This window comes from Onychostruthus taczanowskii, unplaced genomic scaffold, assembly GCF_017590055.1.
Source record: "Onychostruthus taczanowskii isolate IOZ18803 unplaced genomic scaffold, ASM1759005v1 scaffold232, whole genome shotgun sequence".
In the NCBI taxonomy this organism is placed as follows: Eukaryota; Metazoa; Chordata; class Aves; order Passeriformes; family Passeridae; genus Onychostruthus; species Onychostruthus taczanowskii.
Genome location: NW_024499596.1, coordinates 81,104 through 106,882, shown reverse-complemented (window position 1 = coordinate 106,882; position 25,779 = coordinate 81,104). Strand labels below are relative to the sequence as shown.

Here is a 25,779-nt window from a genome sequence, read left to right as displayed (position 1 = left end):
AGTGTATCTGCTTTAAAGTTTCTTTGAAAGGACTCAATTTACATGTTTTGAATCTGCACTTCAGTGTTGAACTCCACAACTTGAATGCTTCTGTGACTGCAAAGGGACTCCTGATGTAGCAAGGCAAAAAAAAAAAAAAAAAAAAAAAACGAGTGGTAAAAAGAAAAAAAAAAAAAAAAAAAAAAAAAAAAAAAAAAAAAAACCAAAAAAAAACCACAAAAACCCTCTGAGAACCTCTCATAGCTAATTTATCTATTTGGGTTCCAAATCCTTTTTTAAAAACATCAAAACAGGTTAAAACCAAATGGACTAAGTACCCTAAATGATCCATGATACAAAAGCTCCCATAAAGACTTATCTAACTACTGCTCCAGGTGAATAAATAATTCTTTCTTTTTCTTTGAAAAGCATTGTCTGAGCAAGGAGAAACCAATATTTCTTGGAAGACAATATATGCCCCTTTTGATAGCTTTTCTAAGAAGTAGCACTCTACAAAAATTGTTTCTCTGTTTTTTTTCCCTGTTGGCCACAACAAACACCAACCAGTGAGTTAATACGTGCTCACTCGCAGCACAGCCTCACAAAGGTTTGCCATTGCCTCAGCCACACATGCCTGCTCAATTACAGCACTCGAAGTGGTGCTCCAAATTTTGAAGTCAAAGCAGATTGCTGCCTCTCTCCAGAGCTGGCCAGTTTGACAATTGCCCCTTCAGGAGTGCTCTAAAAATGCACGAGGGCAATGAGACAGCATCCTTAGAAACACATGCTTTGCTACAACACTACTTGTGGATCCAGTGGTTGGCTAAACTCAAAAGAAAGGGGCAAATGTAGTGTATTCCTGTGCTCTAATGGCACTAATTGGGTAGCTTCTGGGGAGAATGCATAGCAACCTGAAAACCAAGGACCATGGCAGGACATGGGCAGAATCCCCCGGACATGCCCACTGTACAGCAGAGTAACACTGTTGGTCACATTTCTAAGGACAACTTTAAGATTATGCAGGAGTACTTAGAGCATTGACCAATACGTGAGTTAGAATGTCACCACACTTTTTCAGATAGGCTGTTTAACGAGCTCTCTGGATCAGCTGCACATTAAAAAAGCAGATAAGAAGCAGACCACACCTCTACGCATCTCTTGCAAACACCCCAGTCTGAGAGCCATACAGATAGTAACAGTGCATAGCATCACATAATTTGAACATACTCTGGTCATGGTTCTTCTATCACACCAAATAAGCTTGCGGTAACACAACTCAACTTGCCAGAATGGGTGCTGCACTATGCATAAGAAACCATAAAAGCATCCAGTGGAAAAGATACATGACATTTCCTACGAACATGCAGCAACAAGTGAAGTAAAGAGAACTGTTCTTCAATATTTTTTTTCAGATTGATGCAACAGTAAGCATTTTGCAGTGGTATTGTTAACCCCTATGATAAGAACTTAACCCTAACTGAACATCTTCCTTAGTTGGCTTTTGCAGACCTCACACATAGTTCTTGAACCTCTGCAACCACAGGTTGAAAATATCCTCTCAAAAGTTTATCCGTTATGAAAGCACTGTCCTGCTTAAAAATTGCGATGCTTGAAGTAACCTACATACACCTCATATTCTCACAAGACACATGATAGGAAATGAAACACAGAACATAGGAGCTGGTTGCAGAAAACGGAAAAAACTTGCTACATATCCTCACAATGCTCTTTACACTTCTACCCAGCTCAATAAATTTAAATGCTACCTTTACATATCCTTTAATCCAGTCTAAGCTTCAGCTCCTCCCAACCTGTAAAATACAAACTTTGGTAACAGTCAAATACAAGGATAAAAGTTTAACAGACCTGCACCCTGTTTGAGAAGCTCCGCAGCTGAGTTTGCAGCAGTTTGTGGAGAAGTTTCTGCTATCTCCTCCAAGGGATCTGCAAACAGAAAACACTGTCTATGTCTTGTATGGACTTAAATCAACAAATTAAAGTCTGCAGTCATGTATGAACTGTTACACTTATAACTGTGATCTCATCTATTGGACAACTCTTGGCCAGAAACATGAAACCACGTTTTATCTGCAGTTCTAATCATCTATGTAGGTTTTGTGCTGCATCGGGTTTTTTTTTTTTTTTTTTGCCTTGAGCACTGCAAGCAGGATGCTTAACTTTTATTTCCTGAAAATAAAAGACATAAGAGAGGCATATGCTGTAGGAACTCACATGATTACACATTAAGACAATACTTATAGCTGTATTCCCTCACTACAGCCAAAAATATCTCGTCTAGTGTGATTTTAATTATATCATTTGATTTGTATAATTTACAGTCATTCATACAAAAAGACCTTGTGGTACCGTGATGAAATCAATTACATTTTGATTCAGAGGATGACAACAAAACATTCTTCTTAAGTTGAAAAAAAAACCATCTGAACCTTAAGACAGCAGTGGAACGTTTCTTCCCAGTTGATTGTTAAAAGTAGTAAGAAACTGTCCACCAACATGTTATTTCAGGTATATAAATGCATGTAAAAAGATCTCACTTACTGCTGCATTTAGCATGAGGCATGCCATCTTTGAATATAATCAAATGAGGAAGAGAGCCATAATACAGTATGTGACACTATTCATATGGTTAATTACAGTTATCCAAACATTTTAAATACTCCAGGCACTGTATCCTGTCATTAACTACAGAAGATCATCTTAAAATGCATAATCAAATTGGATTAAAAAATAAAACCAAAATAAAATTTCACTCTGGTATTTTTATTCAAGACAAGGCAAATGTTCCAGACTTGTACCTCTGGAAGAACAGAGTAATTTTTCCATGTTAGGTGAGGGGGATAAAGAGAACAAGCCAACCTCCACACTGGTTCGCCACATAAATGCAAGAGATCTCTTGTTATTATCTTCCACAGCATATTTTTGTGCTAAAATGGTTTCATTGATGTATTTGCATAAATCAAATGCTATTTTTGTATATTAACATATGGTCTACGACAAAAGTTTATAGGATTCAAAAAACCCTTTAAAGTCATAAACTACAAGAACATTTAATATTTCAATAATGTGTCTAGTGTTAACTTCATGTGGAAGAATATAAGACAAATTAATTACTTGACAAGCATGAGCATTTTATTTTTGTCTTAAGAGTGGTTTATGAAATCAGTATAAGCAAAATTAGAATCATAATCCCATGAAGCAACATAGACTTTTTGATTATTTACTTGAACAATATTTGAACCTGTGCAAGTTCCTACACTCTTCCTGCCAGTGTCGCACTCAGGACACCATCTACGCTTTATCTACTTGTCCTTTTGCTATCCAGACCTGAATGAGTGGTTAAATCTAACCATACACTGGCATAATGTCATGTCTAAGAAGTACATTTGTCTTCCCACATGGTAAATTACTGCATGGATTTCCATGATGAATATATGCTTATGACTGGAATACCACAGTACCAGTATGCTCACAACCACCCTTCGGATAAGGGTTACCACCAAAGACAACACCACAGCTTCCTCCTTTCTGAGTTTTTGCTTAGATCTTAACTTGTGACACATTCACCTGCCTTCAGACACTGACACTTTGAAAAAAAACTTGGCTGGGAATATCTCTTCTGTACTTCAACAAGCATACCTCTGTCTGGGATGAGCAGCTTGCAGGGCAATGCCAGTGGAGTGATGGAATGCTGATACACTAGAGCTGTCAAACTCCCTGTAGTCAGAAAAGTAACACAAAATGCACAGTTAACTTGGTAGGCAACAAGAATGCTTAAGTTATGTTTGCTCTCATGTATTTTATAGACTAAGGGCCCCCTCTGCTTCACTTTAAAAATCTCTTGGGACCTAAGCCAAGATCTTCTTGAACTCAGTAATCACAATTGTATGTTCTCCTTCTCTCTTTTATACACTGCTTATACTCTTATATACACTGCTTAGATCCTAACCTAAATGTCTGTGCTTCAAATGAAGAAAGTACAAAAATGACAAAATCAGTAACATAACAGTAACAAGTAACAAAATCAGTAACAAGTCAGTAAATTCTTTTCAATGCTCTTAGCTTCTGCTACATTAAATGCAGTAAATTCTTATGAAGGTGGCAAGAGCACAAGAGGTTGCTTGTGCTACACGATGAGGTAAAAAAAAAAGCAAGTTCTACCTCTTAGCCACCTAGTCTTCATCATCTAGTGTTCTGTCTACACACACCTCTATTTTGTAATTCTGAAAGTATAAAAGATAGTCCAGGTAAGACCTCTTTCATTTAAGGCAGCAGTTATGTACATAAAATTCTCTTCTTTAGAAGAGAATAGAAGAATCTATGTACATAGATTCTTCTTTTCTGTTCGAAGTCACTCTTGCAATTTAGTCTTGGCTTAACTGAAGTAATTCAATATTATTTATCTTTGATATTAGCATGTCAGACTACAAGGTGTGAGAGGAAGGCATAGTATTCATCAGCCTGTTTGTACAAAAAGCCATCCTTCAATCCCAATTACTAACAAGCAGCAAACATTATAACCATGTGCTGGAGAAAAATCCCAGTTCAACCAAAACCAACTGCATGTTTACAGTCCATCAAAAATTTCTTTGAAACAGAAAGATGACCCAATTCTACAAAGGTCTTACAGAAATGCAAAGACTGATCGATACTATTAGTCCTTCAGGACCTTACCCAAACATGTGTAATAGTGCCTGTTCACCTATGTTGTGAACCAGTTTTGAGCCTGTGTCCTGGATTACAACATGGGGTGTAACCAAGCTATGCATTCTACTCCCATCTACATAACTGTTGATGAAGTGTTAACAGTGGGTCGTTTTTAACAGCTGCCCAGTGTGTGCCCAACCCTTCAGACTGGTGTTAGATAAGGGAGAGGAGACAAACCCTGCAAGGCACAATGGTCTTCACAATTAACTCAGGCATGGTAACTACAACCCATCCTGAGGGGGTCATCTCTGCTCAGGGGCCATCCTGGACTCAATGGTCCTAGCAAGAATGGACCACTGCAATGACTCAAGAGTATTACACCATTGCATTGTGACACTCCCCACCCCAAGGGAGGTACCACCTGAATCTGACTGTTCATCATCTGTGGGTTTGGGGACTTGGGGCACCACCACCATTGCTAAACAGACCCAGAGGAGGACCAGACCTTTCACAGGACCATGGCTTTCAACAAAACTGCAACCATCACTTCAACAGGACTGAGACCACTGCTTCATCAGACTGTGACTACCACCCTGACCAACAGGGTGCGAGATTGTACTCTGACTTGGTGAGTCTAAGCCAGTTTTTCTGTATCACTGCATTTATGGTAATATTTTTTATTAAATTGTAACTCTGACCTGCTATCAAGGTATTTGTGTGGGGTTCATCTTTCACTGTGGTTTATTTTTAAACCAGCTGTACAAACTATAAGACTAGGAGATGTTCAAACTAAATAACTAGTAGGGCTACATAGGTGCCTAAACAGGTACTTCAAGATTGAGGTAGGAATGGACTAAAAGTTCTCATTTAAGGTAAGCCTCATGCCATATACTGATAAACTTCAATCCACCTTTATTTTAAGTATGACTTTAATTTCACATCTGTTAATTTTATGGTAGATGTTAGGAATACGGGTAGTAATTCATGGGAATAAATGGTGTATCAAATAATATAAATGAAATAACCTGGGGAAGGGAAGAGGGGAAGGGGGTTTCTCCTCTCATTCCATTCAGGTTAAGAAATCCAGCCTGGAGACACACGGCAAAACCGCGGCAGATGGACATTTGCATGAGAAGGAGGGTGTAGCTGCCAAGACGGGAAGTGGCCAACGACCCTACGCCCAAAGGATGGCACCAGATAAGATGCCTATCAAGGGACCATTAACACCCGAACCCTGAATGCCCGGGTCCGGGAAATCTGGGCGATGCCTATCTGGAGGGCCATTGGCACCTTGGACATGAATGCCTGGGTTACGGGAACACGGGAAGACAGCGATTCCGCTCTCGGCCGAGGTTTTTGTGCAGCTTGGACAGAGAAAAGAAACCAACTTGAATATGTGAAACTTAGACAAAGGACTACTAGCCGCGGGCAAATTAAACAGTATAAGAACTGTGTCTTCGAAGCAGTGTGTGTGGACGGGGAGAATCTGGTCTTAGCGAAGACAGGTTCCACGTTCACCCGCATCACTGTCCGGGGGTGATACGCTGTCCGTTTTTGGTGGTGGCTATCAGACTGTTACTACGGTCGCGAAATAAATTTTATTTTTCATATTTTTATTTAAAATTGGCTGACTCGCAATTTTCATTTATAACAGTAGATGACCCTTTCACAGGTGTATCTGGTGTATGTGACAAGGCGGGTAACAGGGGGTGAGAGGGTTGCAGGATGACTTCTGGGTAAAGTTCAGGGGAGCTTTTCATGCCAAACACAACCCATTCCAGCAGACCCACTGCAGGACACCTGTGGAAAAAAGGCTGGGTGAGACGCAGCAGAGAGAATGCCATGGACAGAGGAGAAGGAGATGCTCTGGGCATCCATGTTGCCATCCCCAAACCTGTAGCCTCTGGAGGACCTCACATTGGAACAGATGGGACATTTTCTGTGGTCAACAGAGAGCACATGCTCAAACAGATTTTTTTCTCTTTTTTTTCCTGCAGGATGGAATCCTACAAGGAAGGCCCACATCCCAGGAAGGAAAAACTGGGAGAGAGATGAAGCAACAGAGGAACTGTTCTGTAATGATCATATGCCCTCACACCCACTGCAGTGGGCATGAGGAGTCTGGGAGGAAGCAGTGAAACTGAGCTTGGAAAAGGGGAAGGAGAAGTGTTATTTAATACTTGTCTTTGTTTCTCATGTTAAGAAAACTTCTCTGTCTGACCATCCAGGAGCCATCCTGGCAGCCACTCTTGCACCACCTGAGCTGGTACTCAAAGCCCCTTCATAGCTACACACTCCACACTTACAGTCAAATGTTTGAGTTTCCTCAGAAACTCAACCCCAGGTTTTCCTTAGCAGAGTCTCAGACTTCCAGATCATTAAAACAATTTAATTTTGGCACAACAACTTAATGACAAAGAAACAGCTCAAACTGGGTGCCTCTGAGGAGAGATATCCTTACAATCAAAAGGCATGAAAGTCTGGGGGTTGGCTGCTGCTGCTGCTCCTCTTGAGTGCTTGGTCACCTGGCCATACAGGTCCCTGGGCCCTTTGTTATGCAAAGAATCAGCCTCTTGCCTGGGACACCCATCGATCAATCTGCAGTTTGCCCTTCCAGCTTGCAAAGCCAGCTACCTTCACTAAATGCATCCCTCAGCATCTGACTGCCTGAATATTGATTTTAATAGGAAAAACATTAAAATAATTTTCCTCAAGTTGAGTTTCCTTTGCCTGCAACTGGTTAGCATCTCCCTGTTTTTATCTCATCCTATTTTTCCCTCCGACGCCAATGAGTGGAAAGCAAATGAGGTAGGTAGGTAGGTCTTTGGCTCTTTGTCATTACGGGTATTGTACTTCCATCATATTATATTAAATAATGTACAGACATAACATACTATATTTTGTGAGTATCTCACTCTGGTGTCATTTTAGCCACCTAATATGTAGCATAAATATAACACAGAACAAAAGGTCTTGAATCAATTAGGATGATAAGAGTAATTTATCTTAGGATGATAAGAGTGATTGAAATGTAGCTGCTCAGCTTTCTGCAGCTACATTGGTACTGGTAGACAAGCTTGAGTGTTTGAAGCTTGGTAATGTGTATCTATGCTAGAGTGCCCTGCACATCTTAAGGTAAATGTGTAAAAGGCTCCTGGAACCTTGGAATGGGTTTCTACAGAAGTAATGAGGACTCAAACAAAATAGTGTCTCCTTTGTGTTCCATCCAAGTCAGCACTGGCAAATGCCTACTGTTTCCATCTTCTCAGTCCCTGTGATGCACAGTACTTACCAAAATATGGTTCATTTGGGCATCCTTTCAAGCGTACCCCCTTCTGAGTACATTCAATCAGAAAATGCCTTACAAGTTCATTTGATGGATCTCCAACTGTGTTGAAAAAAAAAGCTCATAAAAAGAAGCAATTAACAGACAACTTTCACAAACTAAGTCTTTATGAAGCAGTTTTTCCACATTACTTCCAAATGTCTTACATACAAAATGCAAAGAATACAATTAGACCTACTCTGCAAGTTACATGACGTATTTAAAAGGTCATTTTTCAAAAAACAAATAAGCAAACAGCTCACTTTAGACAGCCAGAGGAAATGGTTTTATATTCTTAAGTGACTGGCATCCAAATATACACTGGTGTCCAAAAATGTCCAAATATGGTCCCAGCTACAGACAGGAACAGAAATTTGGTAATGGTTAATAAATAATGGTTAGAAATTTTGATGCACTTGCCCATTAAAATAACTTGTATTCAAAGTGACAAGAAAGAAAAGTACAAAAAAAATTCCCATTTCCAGTGACATTTCTGTTCACAGAAGTTCCCCAAATTAAAAGAAGAGTAGATTAAGCTACACAAAGGTAATGATCTCTCAGTGCATTTTTATGTTTCCAAATGTCTGCAGTTTTATGTTATGTCTCTGCTCCTGAAAACAAACACTTAAATGAATCACTAAGGTTTCACTAGATTTCTAAGACAGTTTTAATCTCAGGAATCTAAGACAAACCAAAACTGTAGAGTTGGATGAAAAGAGGAGATTCAAAGTCCGAGAGACATGTAAAAATTCTCTCGAGATTTAACATTCTTTTAAACATGTACATATATATGCAGACATATAATTAAGGCAAATATTTCTTGGAAGATGGATTCACAGTATTGCATACCTGACTACAAAACTAATCCTTCTCCAAATAGTAAAAAGGTTATTTCATACTAACAGGACAAAGCTATCAAACCTTTCAAATCTTAACAAAAGAGCTACAAACAGGCGTTCCCTCTGATTTATCAGGAAACACTTCAAGGGTTGACTTTCAGGCCAATACAGATGAACGCATTAATATGCACAGCAGAAACTTCTACACAAGCAAAGATTGCATTGATCACTTTTTCAAACAGCTTACTGTTTGCTGTTATACTCTCATCAAATTAAAAATAAATTACTACAAGGTAGGTGGGAAGGGGAAGCCTGGAACAAGAAACACTACGGGAAACAGAACCAATCTGTGCCTTCTGGGATTAAACAGGGGAAACCAAAAAAGCTAAGTATCATGAAGCAAGAAGTGGAAGAATGCTAGTCTTACTACTACTAATATAAACTCTCTCAAAGCCTGGCAAAGTGTGAGCTTTCACGTCTTCCTGGACTTCATCAATAGGAAAAGACTACTAGAAACACGATACAAGCCACTTTCAATTTGCCTCCTAGTTGTTGCTATCACCACCCCAGTGCACCTATGCTGAATTCATTACATAAGTCATTGGAGCGGCTCTGCTGATATTTATTGGCAACAAAAAGGACTACATGGCAAGTTGTTATTAAACATTGTTTCAAGACACCAGATTAAAACAGATTCAAAGTGTTACTGTAATAGAGGTGAAGAGCTAACATTGCTGCATAGTAAGCAAATCCAAACCAACAGCCAAACAAAAAACCAAACCAAAACAGCCAAGATCACACTTCCATAAAAACAGCACTAAAAATAAATGCTTTCCTGTAATCTTAATTGCCTACCTCACCAGTCATTATGTACTAATGAAACATAATAAGCTTTGTAAAAGAAAAACAGCAGCAACAAAATCCACGCCACTAACCTTGCAGTAGTACAAATGGAACCAAGAACACTACAGATATTGGCTGCTGAGTTTCCATATACCAATTAATGATTTCTGCATGTTCTTCTCACTTCATGTTTCACAACCATCAGGTACGAGTTATATATGGAGGTACTAGAGCTGACAGAGTAGATATATAAATCACCACTTCTTTTAAACAATTATCCTTAGGAATCTCTTCAGATTTATAGCTAAAATAGAACTGTCTCAAACCAAAACTTTGGGATCAAAAATGTTCAGCCCTCCAGCCGAGTGAAAACTTTACATTGTAGCCTGTGAATCAAATGCAAACTTCTGATTGCTAGGGAAGACCAATTGCTGAGATGACACTGAGTTTCATTAGGTTGATGAGGTACAACACATGCACAGCCACAACAGAAGTCGTGGTGAAACCATATAGTAGAACAGTCATCGTATCCAGTCTCATTTAAAAACATATCAAATGTAACCTGTAATTCAAATTGCACTTATGAGAACAGGGGAAGATTCCAACAGATTGCTACCCACCAATAAGGACTACCTACTATGTATAGCTTTTTTAATAACATAGAGAAATACCTTTCTTTAACTGTAGCACAGAAGGAGGTGGTGTGGCAACTTTCATTGCTAGCCCATAGGCTCCCCGGAAAGAATGACTGTCTCGAACAATGAAAGACCCAGGTTCCTTTTCCTTTAGAACAGCAATGGCTGCACGGGATTCCAGAAAAGAGACAGAAAAACAGTTCAAGCACAATGCACACACTCAAAAAGTACAGAAGTACACATGTATAATGAATAGGACACCAGAAGAAGTAAGATCTCTATCTCTCATTGCCGTACAACAAAGTACAATCAAGCATATTTGGGAGACCTGAACAGAAATACCTTGTCCAAATCTCACTGATACTTATTTTAAAAGAAGCCTGAAGTACGGAACCCTGATTTTTACTGGTTTTTAAAGAGGAGTGCTCAGGTCCCACCAGAATTCCTACAACCAGTGCAAGAGCAAGCCTACTTCTGCTTAGATTTTGTCAATTTGTTAAAAGACTGCATCGCTCTCTGTAATTCCCACACTGACTAGACAGCACTGTTTTTCACTTCCTATCCAGCCTCAACACGCAGGACAGATTCATTTTTATCCACCACCAAGTTTTTGTCCCTGCAAAGCTACCTCACTGCCTTAGGAGTTTTAAAGCACAGGAAAGAATGTAACTGTATATTTTGCTCTTTGAATTATTTTTCATCTGTATTTTGGGATCTCTTCTGTGAGTGCAATATGAAGCCCTCTCCAAGAGGGAACACTTGCAGGGAAATTGCTGCTACTTTGCACAAGTCAGTTGCAGACTTTGAAATCTAGTAGCCCAAAATTTTAAACTTACTTTGAAAACAGACAAAAAGTTTATCTAATGATTGATCTTAATAAAATCTTTGTACTTCGCTTTCTTTCCTCCCCCATACAAGCTTTAGAAATACTTGTGCATACCAGTATACTTTGTTTCTAGAATTTCCAACCATCAGCATGCCTTCAGAGAAACCCTAGAAAGAGCCCAGTTTGACAAATTTGATGCTGGACTGCTTAATTGACTGTCCATACAGAATATGGATATTATGCATATGGAGCACAAAGGCATATTTTGCAAGGCCTGAGCGATGTTTACAAAGCAAAGGTTCTTTTCATGAAAAAAGGGGAAGTAAAAAAAAATTAGGAAAATGCAGACATAATTATCTCTTCTGTCAAAGCAAGTAAAGCAAACATGTATGCATTCCATTCTCTTAATCTGTCAGAAGGCAAAGGAAAGAACCTTTTTTCACAACAATATGTCTTGTTTTGAGAGGATAAGGAGGAATACACAAACACCTGCAATTAAGCAGTACATAACACTTCTAAATACAAAGGGATACAGTAATAATTTGTCACAAGAGCAGTCTATTAAACATAGGGGGAAAAGATCAAAAAAGATCAGCCACAGTTCCTTAAAACATTTTTTAAAAGAAGTTTTATTTCCAGGATGAAAAGAGGCATATTAAAAGATTGGGAAGACTGTTGTTTCATTTGTTCAAGCAGTTAGGTTTTAAATTGCTTTGTATCTACTTCCCTCACAGGACACACATCACGTGAGGTATTTTTCTGCATATTTAAAGACTCAGTTTTCATTATGGGTGGTGAGTAGATAACGTGAAGGGGATTGGAGTGAAAGGACCAGCAAAGTATCATCCAAAAATGAATTAATGTTCTGTTTTCTATGACCTTTATTCCCCTGGCATCCTATTTACCACTATAAAAGAACATCCTCACCATCTGAGAACCTAATAACTACACAATAGCAATTCATCATTTGCCAATAGCTGAAGTTCACACTATTTTGGTTTAGTGTGAATATCCTTCTCAGTGTGGAACTAGTTAGTAATTTTTCCTTTTTGACAACCACATTTTAAAAAATCCCAGCTTAAAATCCTGCCTTATCTCATTAATTACAATTCACTATAGCTGACTATTACAGTATAAACACAAGCACAGTCAGACCAATTGCATCTGGAAAGCACTGTCAGAGACTGAAATGTTATAGTTTTATAAAGGACTTTTGCCCCTTATGGCAAAAGTGTGTAACGAAGCTGCAGCAATGAAGCTGCGCCACCAAAGCCCACCCCACCCTGAATGGACTTCCTGACTGAAACCCTGAACTGTGAGTTAAGCCACCTAAAAGAGCTTGAGATAAGACAGAAGTGACACTGGTTTTCAATCATCTCAGGTTTGAGAAGAAATGGATAAGGCTGGAGGAGAAGGATGCATTCACAGGAGGGTCAAGCTCAGCAGCTGTCCTAAAAATCATCACCTGCTGGCTTCAGGGTGGAGGCCAAAGCCCACAGGCTTATCTGCAGTCAGGTTTACACAGACTCCTCCCCAACCAAGGGAGGAGGACAGTTTTGGGTATATGTCATGACCTCTGGTCAGAGGCAGTGAACATTCACCCTCCATTACACAAACTGGCTCAGCTGTAAAACCCCCCACTCTGGGAAAGCCACATCCACAGGACACTCAGGTGAGGGGCAGCTGAGGAAGTGTCATAATCCAACAAAGACCCCTAAAGCACTCCCCAGACTCATTCCTGAGGCCCTGCACCACAGCACTATACATGATGCAAAGTGTTGCAACTGATTCAGAATCTTGCAAAAGAGAGTATCAAACTTGTCCCCCTCCAGGGGAGGTACCTGGGCCAAATTTATGTTAATCTTGGGACCCACAGAGGGGTGATATATTTCTACGTAATTTGTTCCTGTCACTCTTCTTGTCCCCCCACAACCTCTTTTTCTATTTCTTTCTCCTTCTCTCTCATTTACTGTTAAATAAAATATATAAATTTTTTGGTATCAACATTTGACCTTGTTTGGTTTTAGTCTCATTTCACAGAATATTCAAACCTGAAGTTTCTATCTGGAATCCACAGAGAGCTCACTTTGCTCTTCTATGATTAGTGGATTGTAACAAGCACCCAGCATGCTTATATACGTACTGTTGTAGGGACAGAGTGTGAGTTCATAGAATCATGAAAGAATGGCCTGGATTGGAATGAACCTTTAAGATCATCTACTTCCAATGCTCCTGCTATGAACAGAGACAAGTTTCATTACACTAGAGCCATATCCAGCCTAGTCTTGAACATTTCCATGGATGGAGGGCATCCCACAGCTGCTTTGGGTAGTCTCTTCCAGTGCCTCACCACCCTCACAGTAAAGAATTTTTTTCTAATATTTAATCTAAACCTACTTTCAGTTTGAAACCATTTCACCTTGCCCTGTCACAAGTACATGTTCTTCTAAAAAGTCCCTCTCCATCTTTCTTGTAGGCTCCCCTTAGGTACTACTAGGCTGCAAATAGGTCACTCCAAAGCTTTTCCTTCTCCAGACTGAAAAATCTCAATTCTCTCAGACTCTCCTCACAGGAAACGTGTTCCATCCCTCCATCCAACTTTGTGGCCCTCCTCTGTACTCGCTCCAACAGGTCTGTCTATGTCTTTCCAGTACACCAGATGCAGTACCCTAGGTGCTCATAAATATTAATTTTCACATAGGTAATAAAAGATTTCTACAGTACACTGAATAATACATCTACATATAAAAGTATTGTATCTGCATCATACATCATAAAGATGTTGGTCCATGGTAGTGACCTTTAAGAAATAATGTATGTCGCTTGACATTGAAATTCAGGCTACAAAATGACAGGTGGGTGAGGATGCCTTTGTTGTGACCTAGCTAATGAATTATTCTGAGATCATGTCAGAACAGCACACTTATACTCAAAAAGTTTCAGAGAACAGACAGCCATTTGGTGTTGTTTCATGCATATCTGCCATTCAAAAATCTGCAGCTTCACACGAAAGAGCATTTGCAGCAGCTACCACAGGTAGATCTATATTACTTTATAGTTAGTTCAGTTAGGTTAATAATTTGTTTGATTAACTGAATATTTTTCAGGACTATTTGTCTGCCCTCCACACTCAAATTCAGCCTTTCAACAAAAGAAACAAGGGGAGTTGTCTGTGGCCCTTCTAGGTTTTATATTTTTTTTAGAGATCAGGTATGTATCTAAAATCGAGGCTTCACCAACTAGCTTTTCTATTAACAGATATGTCAGAATATTTATCAATTGATATACCTTGTTCTCTTGAAATATCTGGCTTATACCAGAACTTGGATGTGTCCTGAACAAATTTTACGGTCACATGTTTATCAGCTGTGTTTTCTGTGAAATCAAAGGGAAAAAGAAGTCAAGAATTTTTTTTAATTCAAAAGTGTTTTTGCTTTTCTTTCCAACTTCCAACCACCATGATTACTCAAAAAACTCACCATTAGGACAATTTAGAGAAACTGAGCTGTTTTAGAACCAGCAAATATAATAACATACACTAAGATTCTGGAAGCATATTCGATGTTTCATTTTGCAAAATCCATAAAATATTAAAACCTTTTAGTTATAAAGCTGCATTAAATACAAACTTCTCAACAGGACCCAATGAACACACATGTACATCTTTTACTTTTCTTGGCACAACTCTAAAAGGACAGAAATAAGCCAGCCATTTTTAAAAGACTCAACACTGGTCCATTGTAATCTGACAGCTGAAAATGTAGGCTGCCCAATGGCTGACTTCTAGGAAGTAAAGGAAGAAATCTGAAGCCTCGTTTCCTGAATAATGCATCCAAAGACAGTGAACTGGCACCATTTACTGCAAACATTCAAGTCCTCTGTGCAATTTTCATTCCATTGCTTTTTTTTTCCCTCTCCACTTTTAAAACCCCCAAAATTCTTTTTATAAACTTATATAAAATCGAATGTATTTTGCATTTCTCTGATACAGAACCTACCTGGCACTGAGGAAGGGCTTAACATTTTTGAGAAATCTGGGAGGACATTTGGGAAGGGAATGCTGATTGTGCTTCCACTGTGAGGGCTAGAGAAGCCACTTGAAGAAGGTGACACAGAGGAAAAGGAACGTTCTGCTTCAGAGGACCTCTTCTTCTCTGGAAGAGGCGGTTGAGCATGTACGTTCCCTTCATGGTGATGCAGAACTGCACTGTTCTGGCTGTTGTGTCCAGAGGCCACTGTAAAGAAGTTTTGTGTCAAAAAGTCATTGTCATCAGCACTTGCCACTGATGAGCTCTGTGTTTTAAACATGCTAGCATTGGCCATGCAAGTAGCTTGTGTCTCCTCTTGGGGCGAGCTACTGTCCCTGGTACTGGCACTGTAGCTCAGGTAGGCATGGGCACTGCTGCTGATATCATGTTCTTGGTGTGGCTTTGCTGGTGAACTCTCCAGGTCGCTCAGGGTGACAACTTGCATTCCCGGAGTTTGGAAATGAGACAGGAGAGAGACATCCTGCGCAGCACTTGATAATTCAGAGGGCACAAGGTAACCTCCTGGCTGCCTGGTGTTTCCCATTGAAAATTGGGTTGACAGGGAAGCTTTAGAGCTGTTTTCAAGCCAAGGATATTCTGCTACAGAAGACCTGTCAAAGAAAGAAAAAAAAAAAAAAAAAAAGAGCCAAAAATTGAACATGAAAACAAAACACCAGCCACATCATTCCCTTAAAATGTTAACTGTACAACCTGTACTTCAGTGGTCATTGAAAGAAATGAAACATCACACTCAGGACAAAAAAAACCTCAGGGTGCTCTTTGACAACATGCCAGACCAGGTAATACAGCTAGATCAAGGGATTCCAACCGTACCCTGACCAGCAACTTTTTCAATGTACATCATTATGCTCTGTCTTATCTCACCCTCCACCTAGCAATGTTGATGGGATAGTTTCTGAGTTTGCACTGTAAACCAGTCCATGAAATTAATGACTGCTAAAAATACTTCTCCTTGTTTGAGGGGGTTAATTTTAATATGAATCAGTTAATTTTAATATGAATCAGAATAGTGAGGCTGTTTGCAGCATTGCTTCACATACAGCTCTCCTGATGAGCTAAAGTGCTACCTGAAAAATAACAATAGGAGGCAACAATTTCTTATGCCAAAGCTGCATAGAGGTAGAGGTGTATGGAAGAAACATGACACAGCCATACCAGCTCTTTCATGCAGAGTAAGAATAAATGCTCACCAGAATAAAAATGAAAATAAATGGGCTGAGGAGGTGGTTGTGCACCACCACACAACAAATCAGTAACTGTGATAATGGTAGGAACACAGTTCACAAGGAATAACTTGTAGACCAGATCGATTTCAATACAATTTATATTAAAAAAAAAAAAAAAAAAAGGAGGCAGGTCCAGTGGTTAATTTATTTGACAGTGGAAAAATTCTGATTTATAGAATTAAATACTTTAACAGTAAAAATTCTGTTTTTCTACTGGGTAGCAATTCTACCTGCTCAAGTAAAAAATGAAAAAAAATTCCTTCCAAACAAAACAAAACTAAGCATCTGATAAAATCATTTGATAAAAGTTTAAGCTGTCTCCTTGCTTCTGAAAACTAAATGCCCTTAGGCTGTAGCTGGACAATATTATTACCAAATCCAGAGAGAACAAGCTCATTGTGAAATACAAAGAGAAAAAACTGATGTAAGATATATATCAAAAAAGAAAGGATTTTTAATTAAAAGGGAGTTGTGGAAATGAATGCCAGTAGATTTAAACAGTTCAAATTACAAAGGCCATTAAAGAAACGGAAGCTATGCAAATTGAAGAAGACATTGCTGCAAGAAAAAAAACTCTCCTCTAGAGCTATAGCTATCTTCTAGGTGAAATAAAATTATAGAAAAATATTTAGAAAGAAGTGAACAAAATTTTCTAGATAAAGTCTGAAGTAGGAATGTAAACTTGATAATGGCTGAATTGCCTGATAAGCTTTTAATACATATCCACTTGTAATTGTTACACTGCCTCCTCTGCAGCAAATACCAACATATTTTGTTCCGTCTTAAGGTTCACATTTGTAATCACAAAGCCAAAACATTCTTTCACAGTCCCAGTACTGACTGAAAATGAAACCAATTAGACTGGAAGATAAATAAAAGATAAATAGGTAATGACATACTTGAAGAATGACACACTGACACTCCAACCAGAAGTATTCCCAAATACTTACTGTGAAAAATGAGCCAAATAGCCAAAAATAAGAATAGGATAATTAGCCAGAAAGGAATGGCTTCACAGAGTGATAGAGAAGGTAACTTTTCCAGGTCTAACATACCACCTTGTCCATTGAGTAAATATAGCACACATCTAATGACTGATCACGCATTGTTATGGTCTTCTGAACATTCTAACAGTAACTAGGGACTCATTGTTTGTTTGCTGTTTCTTGCCATTTCTTAGCTTATGCTATAAGCTCCTTTGGACAAGAACTGCTTTGTAAATTTATCCTGTTCACACTATTGTCCAGAGCCCTACCTGTTTACCACAATCTAATTGTAAAATAATAAAATGTCTAAGCCTCCTGATCACTTGAAAGGTAATCAATTATACTCTACCAAAGCAAATCTACTGACATTTTACTGACTAAAAACATATGTCAGCAGTGAGAAGAAGGCCCCCTTTCTCTCATATACAGCTTATTCCAATGTGAATTTTCAGGACATGGCTTTAAGTTAAACATCAGAGACACCAGTTAAGCACATAGAAAAATATATATGAGCTTATATATTAGCTAGCACAAATATATATATATAATTTTATATATATATATATATATATAAAATATATATATTATATGAGCTATATATATATGTGCTAGCAGAAAAACATAACTGAGCTATAAAATTCTATTTATTTTTGTCTTCTCACTTACCTTCAAAGCTAACTGTGTCTCTCACATAAAAGTAGCACCTCTGTATGTGTTAAAATCCATTCAATGGACACCAACATTAAATGTCACAACCCACCTCAAAGTTCTTAGAAAATGGTCTGCAGTGAAGATGCAAGCATAATGTCTTGTCTGGGAACTATCATTATGAGAACTAAACAATAACGTAGGAGAATCTTTTCCTACCTTTCTGCCCCTGGGATCGGACTGCTATTTGCAACAGTACATGAAGACGCAAAACAGTGCTGAAAAGAGGGATCAGTCTGCATGTTGACCCTCAGCAAAGAAGAGTTAGTGCCCACGGTGCCATCAGACATCGCCACAGAGAGGTTAATGGCTTCCATGCAACTTTGAGATTCTGCAGCAAAGAAAACAAAGTAAATGCAAATTTAAAAACAACACGCATATTTATGGACCTTGTAGTGAAAAAAGTGTTCATAAAATACTTAGGTTTTCTCTTAATAAGATTATAAAGAAGATTTTTTGTTTGTTTGTGCAGTAGATATTATTTCACAAAATTATGTTGATTGCTGAAAACATCCAGCAGGTCAAATAGCAGAGTGAATAGAGATTACAGAATTGCTACACTCAAACTGTTTGATCACTTCTCCAGAATACATTCTCTAGCCCTAGAGATGAGAATGGACTGTTTGTTCCAAGATGTTTTGCATTTCACAGTCCACAGTGCTAATCAGGTAAGTCTAGACAAGTGCACCATTTGCACTTAAAATACCAGTAGAAATCTGGGTGTCCTGGTCCCAGCGACTACAGAGTTAATTTTTGCAGTAGGCCAGGACCTGGAGTTACTGTATACACATCATTGCTGAGGGTTGGGGGAAGGGAGTCTCTTCCAGGGAGAAAGAGTTCCTTCTGATTACGAACGCATGGAACAGGTGGTGGTGGTCACAAGCTGGAAGGTCTCAGGGTGGAGCCCACTTGCTGAATGGGGCAGGGGACCTGGTGGATACAGCCTTCCTCATATCAGTCTTTATCAGTGAGACAGGCCTTTGGGAACCTCAAGCCCCTGAGACCACAGGAAAAATCTGGATCAAAACAAACCCTCAGTGGAAGAGGACTAAGCAAAGGAGAACTAAAACAAACTGGACATATTTGAGTCCATTGGGGACTGAGAGGTTGAACACACAAGAGCTGAGGGAGCTGGTTGATACCCTGCAAGAACCATTCTCAGTAATCCTTAAAAGGTCTCAATGACGCGGAGAGATTCTTAAGAACAAGGAGGGAGCAATTATCACTCATTCCTCCAAGAAAGGTATGGAGGATGATCCAGGGAATTGCAGGCTTGGTTAATTAACCCCAGTCTCTGGAAAGGTGATGGAGCAACTAACCCTGGAAACCACTTCCAAACACATGGCAGAAAAAGGATTGAGAGTTGTCAGCATGAATTTACAAAGGGGGAATCATGCATATCCACTGAGATAACTTTTTTCAGTAAACTGACTAGCTTAGTGGCCAAGGGAAAAGCAGTGGATGTTCCTTATCTTTACTTTAGTAAGGTTTTTATCTTGGTCTTCCATAATATCCTCATAAACACACTGATAAAACAAGGGTTAGATAAGTGGAAGTGAGATCTAATAAAAACTGCCTGAATATCTGGGCCCAGAGGCTCAGCTGCAGCAAGTCCACTGGAAGGCAAGTCATAGCATTATACCCCGGGGCTGATACTAGAACCAGTAGTCCTCAACATCCTTCATTAACAACACTGATAATGAGATAAAGTTACATCAGCAAGTTTTGCAGACAACAGAAAACTGTGAGGAGTCATTGACAAACCAGATGGTCGTGCTACTATTCAGACACGGGAGAAACTGGAAAAAAAGGAATCTTAAATTTAACAAGAAGAAATACAAACTCCTGCAACTGAGAAGGAATAATCCATGGCACTAGCACATGTTGGGGGCTGACTGGCTGGAGACAGTTCTGTGGAGAAGGACTTGGTGGTTCTCATGGACAATGAGCTGACCATGAGGCAGCAATACAACTCCATGGCAAAGGTGGGCAATAGTATCCTGGCTTGCATCTCAAAGTCCTGCCAGCAGGTCAAGGGAGGTGATCCTTCCTCCCTGTTTAATATTACAGGCCACATATGAAGCTCTGTGCCTATTTATGGGCTCCTCAGTACACGAGAGACAGGGATTTGCTTGAAAAAGTCCAGCACAAGGTCACAAAGACACCATCACTGGGACTGAAGCATCTTTTATAGGAGCAGGGACTGAGCCCCAAACAGCTGGGACTGTATGGCCTGGAGAAAAGAAAGCTCAGGCATATATTATCACTGTCTGAATAAGGCATGAAGGTGCATCTTCGCATCACTGTCTGATGTGAAGGCATGAAGGTGCCTTCTGCTCAAAGGATGAGAAAAGGACATAACTGAGGTTTAAAGTTTAGCAGCACAGAGCAGCACATGGTTTACCTGTTGTGCTGGCTTTGTCCAGGGTAGAGTTAACTTTCTTCAAAGAGCCTGGTATGTGACTGTTTTGGATTTGTGTTTTACACAGTAATGATCATACAGAGATATTTTTGTTATTGCTGAGTAGAGCTTACAAGGCCTTTTCTGCTTTTCATACTGCCACACTGGCAAGGCAGTTGGAGGTGCATGGCAGGTTGGGACGAGACAGTGAGGACAGGTGACCCCTACTGACCAGAAGGATATTTCAGTTCACATGACATCACGGTCAGTATACAAAATGGGGGGAGGAAGGAGGAAGGGGAGGACATTTGGAGTGATGGTGTTTGTCTTCCTAAGTGACCATTACATGTGATGGGCTCTGCTCTCCTGGGGATAGCTAAACATCTGGCTGCCCATGGGAAGAAGTAAAGTAATTCCTTGTTTTGCATTTCTTCTGTGTACGGGGCTTTTGCTTTCCCTCTTAAACAGTCTTCATCTCAACCCATGAGTTTTCTATTTTTTACCCTTCCAATTCTCTCCCCAATCCTAGGAGCTGGAGGGTGCCCAGCAACTGCATTGGGCTTGGCAGCTGGCTGGGCTTAAACCATGACACCTGTGCAGCTACAGTTTTCAGGTGTGACTTTGTCCACATCACACAGATAAAGAAGCAAAACAACTGTAACCTTTATTTCCTAACAACCTGCAAACAGCGCCAGAGTAACTGGTTTCTAAACTGACTGAAATATGTTCAACTTAATTATACTGCACATAAATGTTATAGGATATAGTTAAAACAGATGCATTTAGGTGAGGAATAATGTGGATGCTGTTACTGCAGAGCTTTATACAGGAACAGTTTCACCCTGTTTTTCAGAGGTACACTTAAATAACCAGTCAAGCTCTAATGGAGATTATATTTAATTATTCTGTATTAGTATTAAGAAGTCAACACCTATTCACATAGGTCCAGGCTCAATCACACTGTTTTCCATGACAGAAGACTATAAAACTACAAATGCCCACGCATCTGAATAGTTTCATTCACCTGAATAGTCCTACTGACCTCAATACTGGCAGGGCTGAAACCCAGTAAGACAATCACAGATGAAACAATCTCTAAATGCTGTCTCTTGAGTTGATACACTTCCAAAGAATCAGGGAGGGGGAAGAAAATAACCCAAAAACCAAGGAAGTCAGGGAATAATTCCACTCCTACAAAGAGTTAAGACCACACTAACCCATTTTTTCCATAAGCAAATCTTCCTAAGGTAAAAAGCCACTGAAAACAAGTCAAAATGAATATTGTTTTCCCTTCAATTCATGGCAGAGCTTGGTTCTGCTATTACTTGAATGAGGAATGTGCAAGGTACTAAAAAGATATGTCTGAGACAAGAAAATATGCAAGTTAGTGCCCTGACTATAAACCATCTGAATTCAGCACACATTGAGCAGAGCAATCATAATTGGATGAGGGAAACAGAAAACTGCCCTTTAACAGAAATGGTCTTTTAACTACACCATTACTTTAACAATATTCATAACAGCCATAGACGTGAACTTTAAGGAAATACTGCAGAAATGTTTCGTGTGGAAGAGCTACAGAAATCTGAATCTGTATTTACCAGATCAGCTACATTACAGTCATCCTCATACTGATGCAAATAAGAGTCAGAAAAGCTGGCTGCACAAACCCATATTGGTCAACTTGATGCACATAGGAAGACTACTAGAGCCTCCCCAGAAACACAACTTTGACAAATTTCCAGAGACCAGCATTTGATGAAGTATCTCAAGTAAAACAAGCATCTCATCTCTGCACATGAACTTGCCCAGATGCTTCCCAATTACACTGCAGGTCGAGACGATTCTGCTTCTGAATGCATTCCCAACAGGAACGGGAATTACAATCCCAAGTTTATCTCCACATGCTTGCTTGTTTTCATGTCTCTGTGTCTCTCCTGATACCAGACTATATACAGGAGTCACTGGAATCCAGTTACCAAGAGTCTGGGGGCAAAGAGGGGAGTGGGACTCCTTCTGAAATAGCTTAAAATCTCCCACTCTAATACGACCTCAACTACGTGCATAAGAGTTAGTCCAACAGATTTACACAGCAAATTCCACTCCTTCCACAGCACTTGCTTGAATAGAGGAACCAAGGCTTGATTCTTCACTGTTTCAGGCCGTGGATTGTTGCTATTATCTTCAGAGCTTGAGGGAAGGACCACTGTCCTGCTCACAGATGCATTTCACACCCCATTTTCACAGGTGTAAAATACTAAACATACAGTGAAAAGCCACTGGCAACCAGGCATGTAAATTGCAGAAAAAACACAAACTCGGTACAACTCTTTCCAGGCTAGAAATGAGTATATCTTAAAGGAACTTCCCATGAAAGCAGCCTTGTTTTTACTTCAATTAAAAACAAACTGGCTGGATATTTCAGATATGTCCTCTCATTGTCTGATGCAGAGTTCACTGGTCAGCTATTAACCCTTTACCTCACGGAGTCAATAACTCTGCAATTTCATCACTTCTACAGAATTAACTAGCCTGGCACATTTGAGAGAAAGCAAAGCATCAGTGCTTCTAGGTTCAGGCCCCTACCAGGCCATTTATAGCTGTAAAAACACTGTGAATGTAAAAGTGCAGCTCCCTGCTTCAAGAAGTGACATGACAAAGCCAGCATCATTCATGTTTGTATCTTTTCATGCACCCAGGTCAGATCTATGTTTACTATCACTGATCATCAACATTAAAGGCAGGATCGTAGAAAGGAGCTGGACTCTTTGCACCATACCTTACTGAAAAATGAGATTAAGAAAAGAATACTAATTGTGTCAACATGCAAGGTACAAAAATATCCAGTTCATTCTTCCACTTGGCAGCAAAAGGTAAAACCTGTAGAAGTTGCAGGCTTTTTTCAGTTGTTAGCAGAAACTGCTCGGTGTGCTGACAACACAGCCATATGAAGCAAGACCTTATAGATAAACCCATATTTTAATCTACTAAACCTATTGAAACAAAGAAGAAAAAGGAACCCACCCCCATGCCCCCCCCAAAAAACCCCAAAAACAAACAAACAAAAAAAAAAAAACACACAAAAAAAACCCCAAAAACCAAAAAAACTAACCTAACAAAAAAGAAAAAAACCCAGAGTAGCTTAACCCACACTATGGTCCAGATAAAAGATAGGTAACAACATTCAGTCATTTCACTACCATACCTTGTATTTTAGTAGGTTCTCATACATTTCAAACTTTGCAATCATTTTAGTGAGGAGATGCTAGTTAATGCAGATTGTATCAGCTTGAAAACTCAAGTAAAGATCCTCAGTTACACCTTCTGGGAAAAGGGAGCTTTAAGTCACTATTCTGCTTCCAAAACACTGAACTCACTACCTCACAACTATCTGAGACTAGTATAAAAGCCGAATGGAGAAAATAACACTGCTCTGAAATAAGCCAAAGTAACGGCTCACTTGAGCCAGATTACAAACTAATGCCTTTAAGAGTCTATTTGCACTATAAGATTCTTACAGGTTATCTATTTTCTCTTTCATTCCCTTGCTTTTCCAAATACAAAGGTGCCAAAAATAGCAAGAGTGACCAACAGTCTCTCCTGCTTTCAGCCAAAGTATTAACTTTATTGAAATTCTGACCTTTTAAACATGCTACATTCTGCTTTCAATTTGACTAACATACAGTGAACCAAATTATTCCCTTATATGAAACCCATCAACTTTGGTCACTGTTCCTTCCCTTTCACAGAATATGTGGAAATCAATAAAGAATGCCTGAAGTCTTGTCTTTTATAACTTCAAATACCAGGGAATGGAATAACTTTATTGTGTCTTTTGTACAGTACATGCTTTCCTATTCAATGTAAGTAGCTCCACTTCTCATTTAGAAGTAGTATGTGTCATGTACCAACATGGAGACACCAGTTCCTACACTTCCCAAAAACCCACTAATACCAAGCAGAGAAAATGTAACAGGATTTTTCATATTTGTGAAGGAAAAGACAAAATTACTATTGCTAGGAGATTCTGCTAATGCCTGTTTTGAGTGACCAACTCTCTTTGCAAGTAATCAGTCAGGCTGAACCTAGGGCAAGTCATTAAAACAGTGGTCCTAGCATCCAGGCATTAACCTCTCTGCACAAAAAAGGTCAGCTTTAGTTGCTTCATCTGAGAAGAATCTCAGTGGAATATGTATTACATGCTTGGATATTACAGAAAATACAACAATGGAGTGATTGACAACCTCTGAAATAAAACAGCATATCTGGAGAGGCAGTAAAGTATTTCTCAGGGACATTTATTTGATGGAAGGAAAAACACGTTCAACAGTTAGAACCCAAACTGCTAATAATGAAATGTAATGTCTGCAACAGTACTGAAGGTTTTTAACTTCATGCAGGTATTCATTGTGTGCATTTAGAAAATGTTCACTGTCTTTTGGGAGCCTGTCAAATGAATTCAGAATTAAAAAAAAAAAATCATTCTTGCCTTATGCCCTAAAGAAAGCTATAAAGAGAGCTGTCACCCCTTGAGGAAGCATCCTTGGCACAGCAGTCTTTCCCAGCCAGCACTGGGTGAGGAAGGCTGGCACTTCACCAACGTTAGGAGAGACTCTGGCCTGCCAGTAAGATGCATGACAAAAGTGGCAGTGAATTGCTACATTCCTGTGTTCTGCAAGTTCTAGCTCCCATAACAGCCTGCGGTAACAGCCATATGCAGCTGCTGAAGCTATGCCAGGTGTCAGCTTATCTCCAGGCAACCACAGGCTGACACAATTAACAGCATTTACCCTCTGCACAGAGAATCAAAAGTATGATTTACCAGACCACATTTTATCCCATCTAAAGCCCTAAGACCTGTACTATGTCCTGCACCACAACAATGTAGCTTCTTTTCTGAGAAAATAGGTAGACAGTTTTACAGGTAACTTGGTATCATACATTCACTCAAACACCAAAATACAAATAACTCCTATCTGCTGAACAGAATTAACAATACTGCATCTTGAAAGCAGTAAAATCCTTATCATCACTTTCTGAAAGCTTTCTTATACTATTTCATTTTATTCTCCCAAGTAGTACCAGGACAAAAAAAGAAACTTCCCCAAGGACTAAAGAAATCAGTTGCATATGTCTTTTCATGTATTTTAAAAGATCTTGCAGATGCTTTGCTACTGACTTTAAGCAAGCTTTGCTGTCTTAGGAATGCAAATCAGCTGCAGAGGCACGTCCTCAAGACTTACAGATCACATGTAACATAAAATGTGATTAAAACACTCTTTAGGAGAGAATCACTA

The 25,779-nt window shown here is 39.3% G+C and overlaps 1 protein-coding gene across 1 annotated transcript in view; it reads right to left on the bottom strand.

The window, feature by feature from the left end:
* The window catches only part of TNS3 (tensin 3), a 112,028-nt gene that overhangs the window by 7,886 nt on the left and 78,363 nt on the right, over window positions 1-25,779 (bottom strand). The window contains exons 15-21 of the mRNA XM_041405539.1: window positions 18,241-18,412; window positions 15,111-15,751; window positions 14,401-14,487; window positions 10,323-10,451; window positions 7,937-8,032; window positions 3,637-3,714; window positions 1,846-1,923 (exon numbers count right to left, since the gene is read on the bottom strand). Coding sequence (XP_041261473.1) covers window positions 1,846-1,923; window positions 3,637-3,714; window positions 7,937-8,032; window positions 10,323-10,451; window positions 14,401-14,487; window positions 15,111-15,751; window positions 18,241-18,412 — 1,281 coding nt within the window. The remainder of the gene's footprint in view (window positions 1-1,845; window positions 1,924-3,636; window positions 3,715-7,936; window positions 8,033-10,322; window positions 10,452-14,400; window positions 14,488-15,110; window positions 15,752-18,240; window positions 18,413-25,779) is intronic.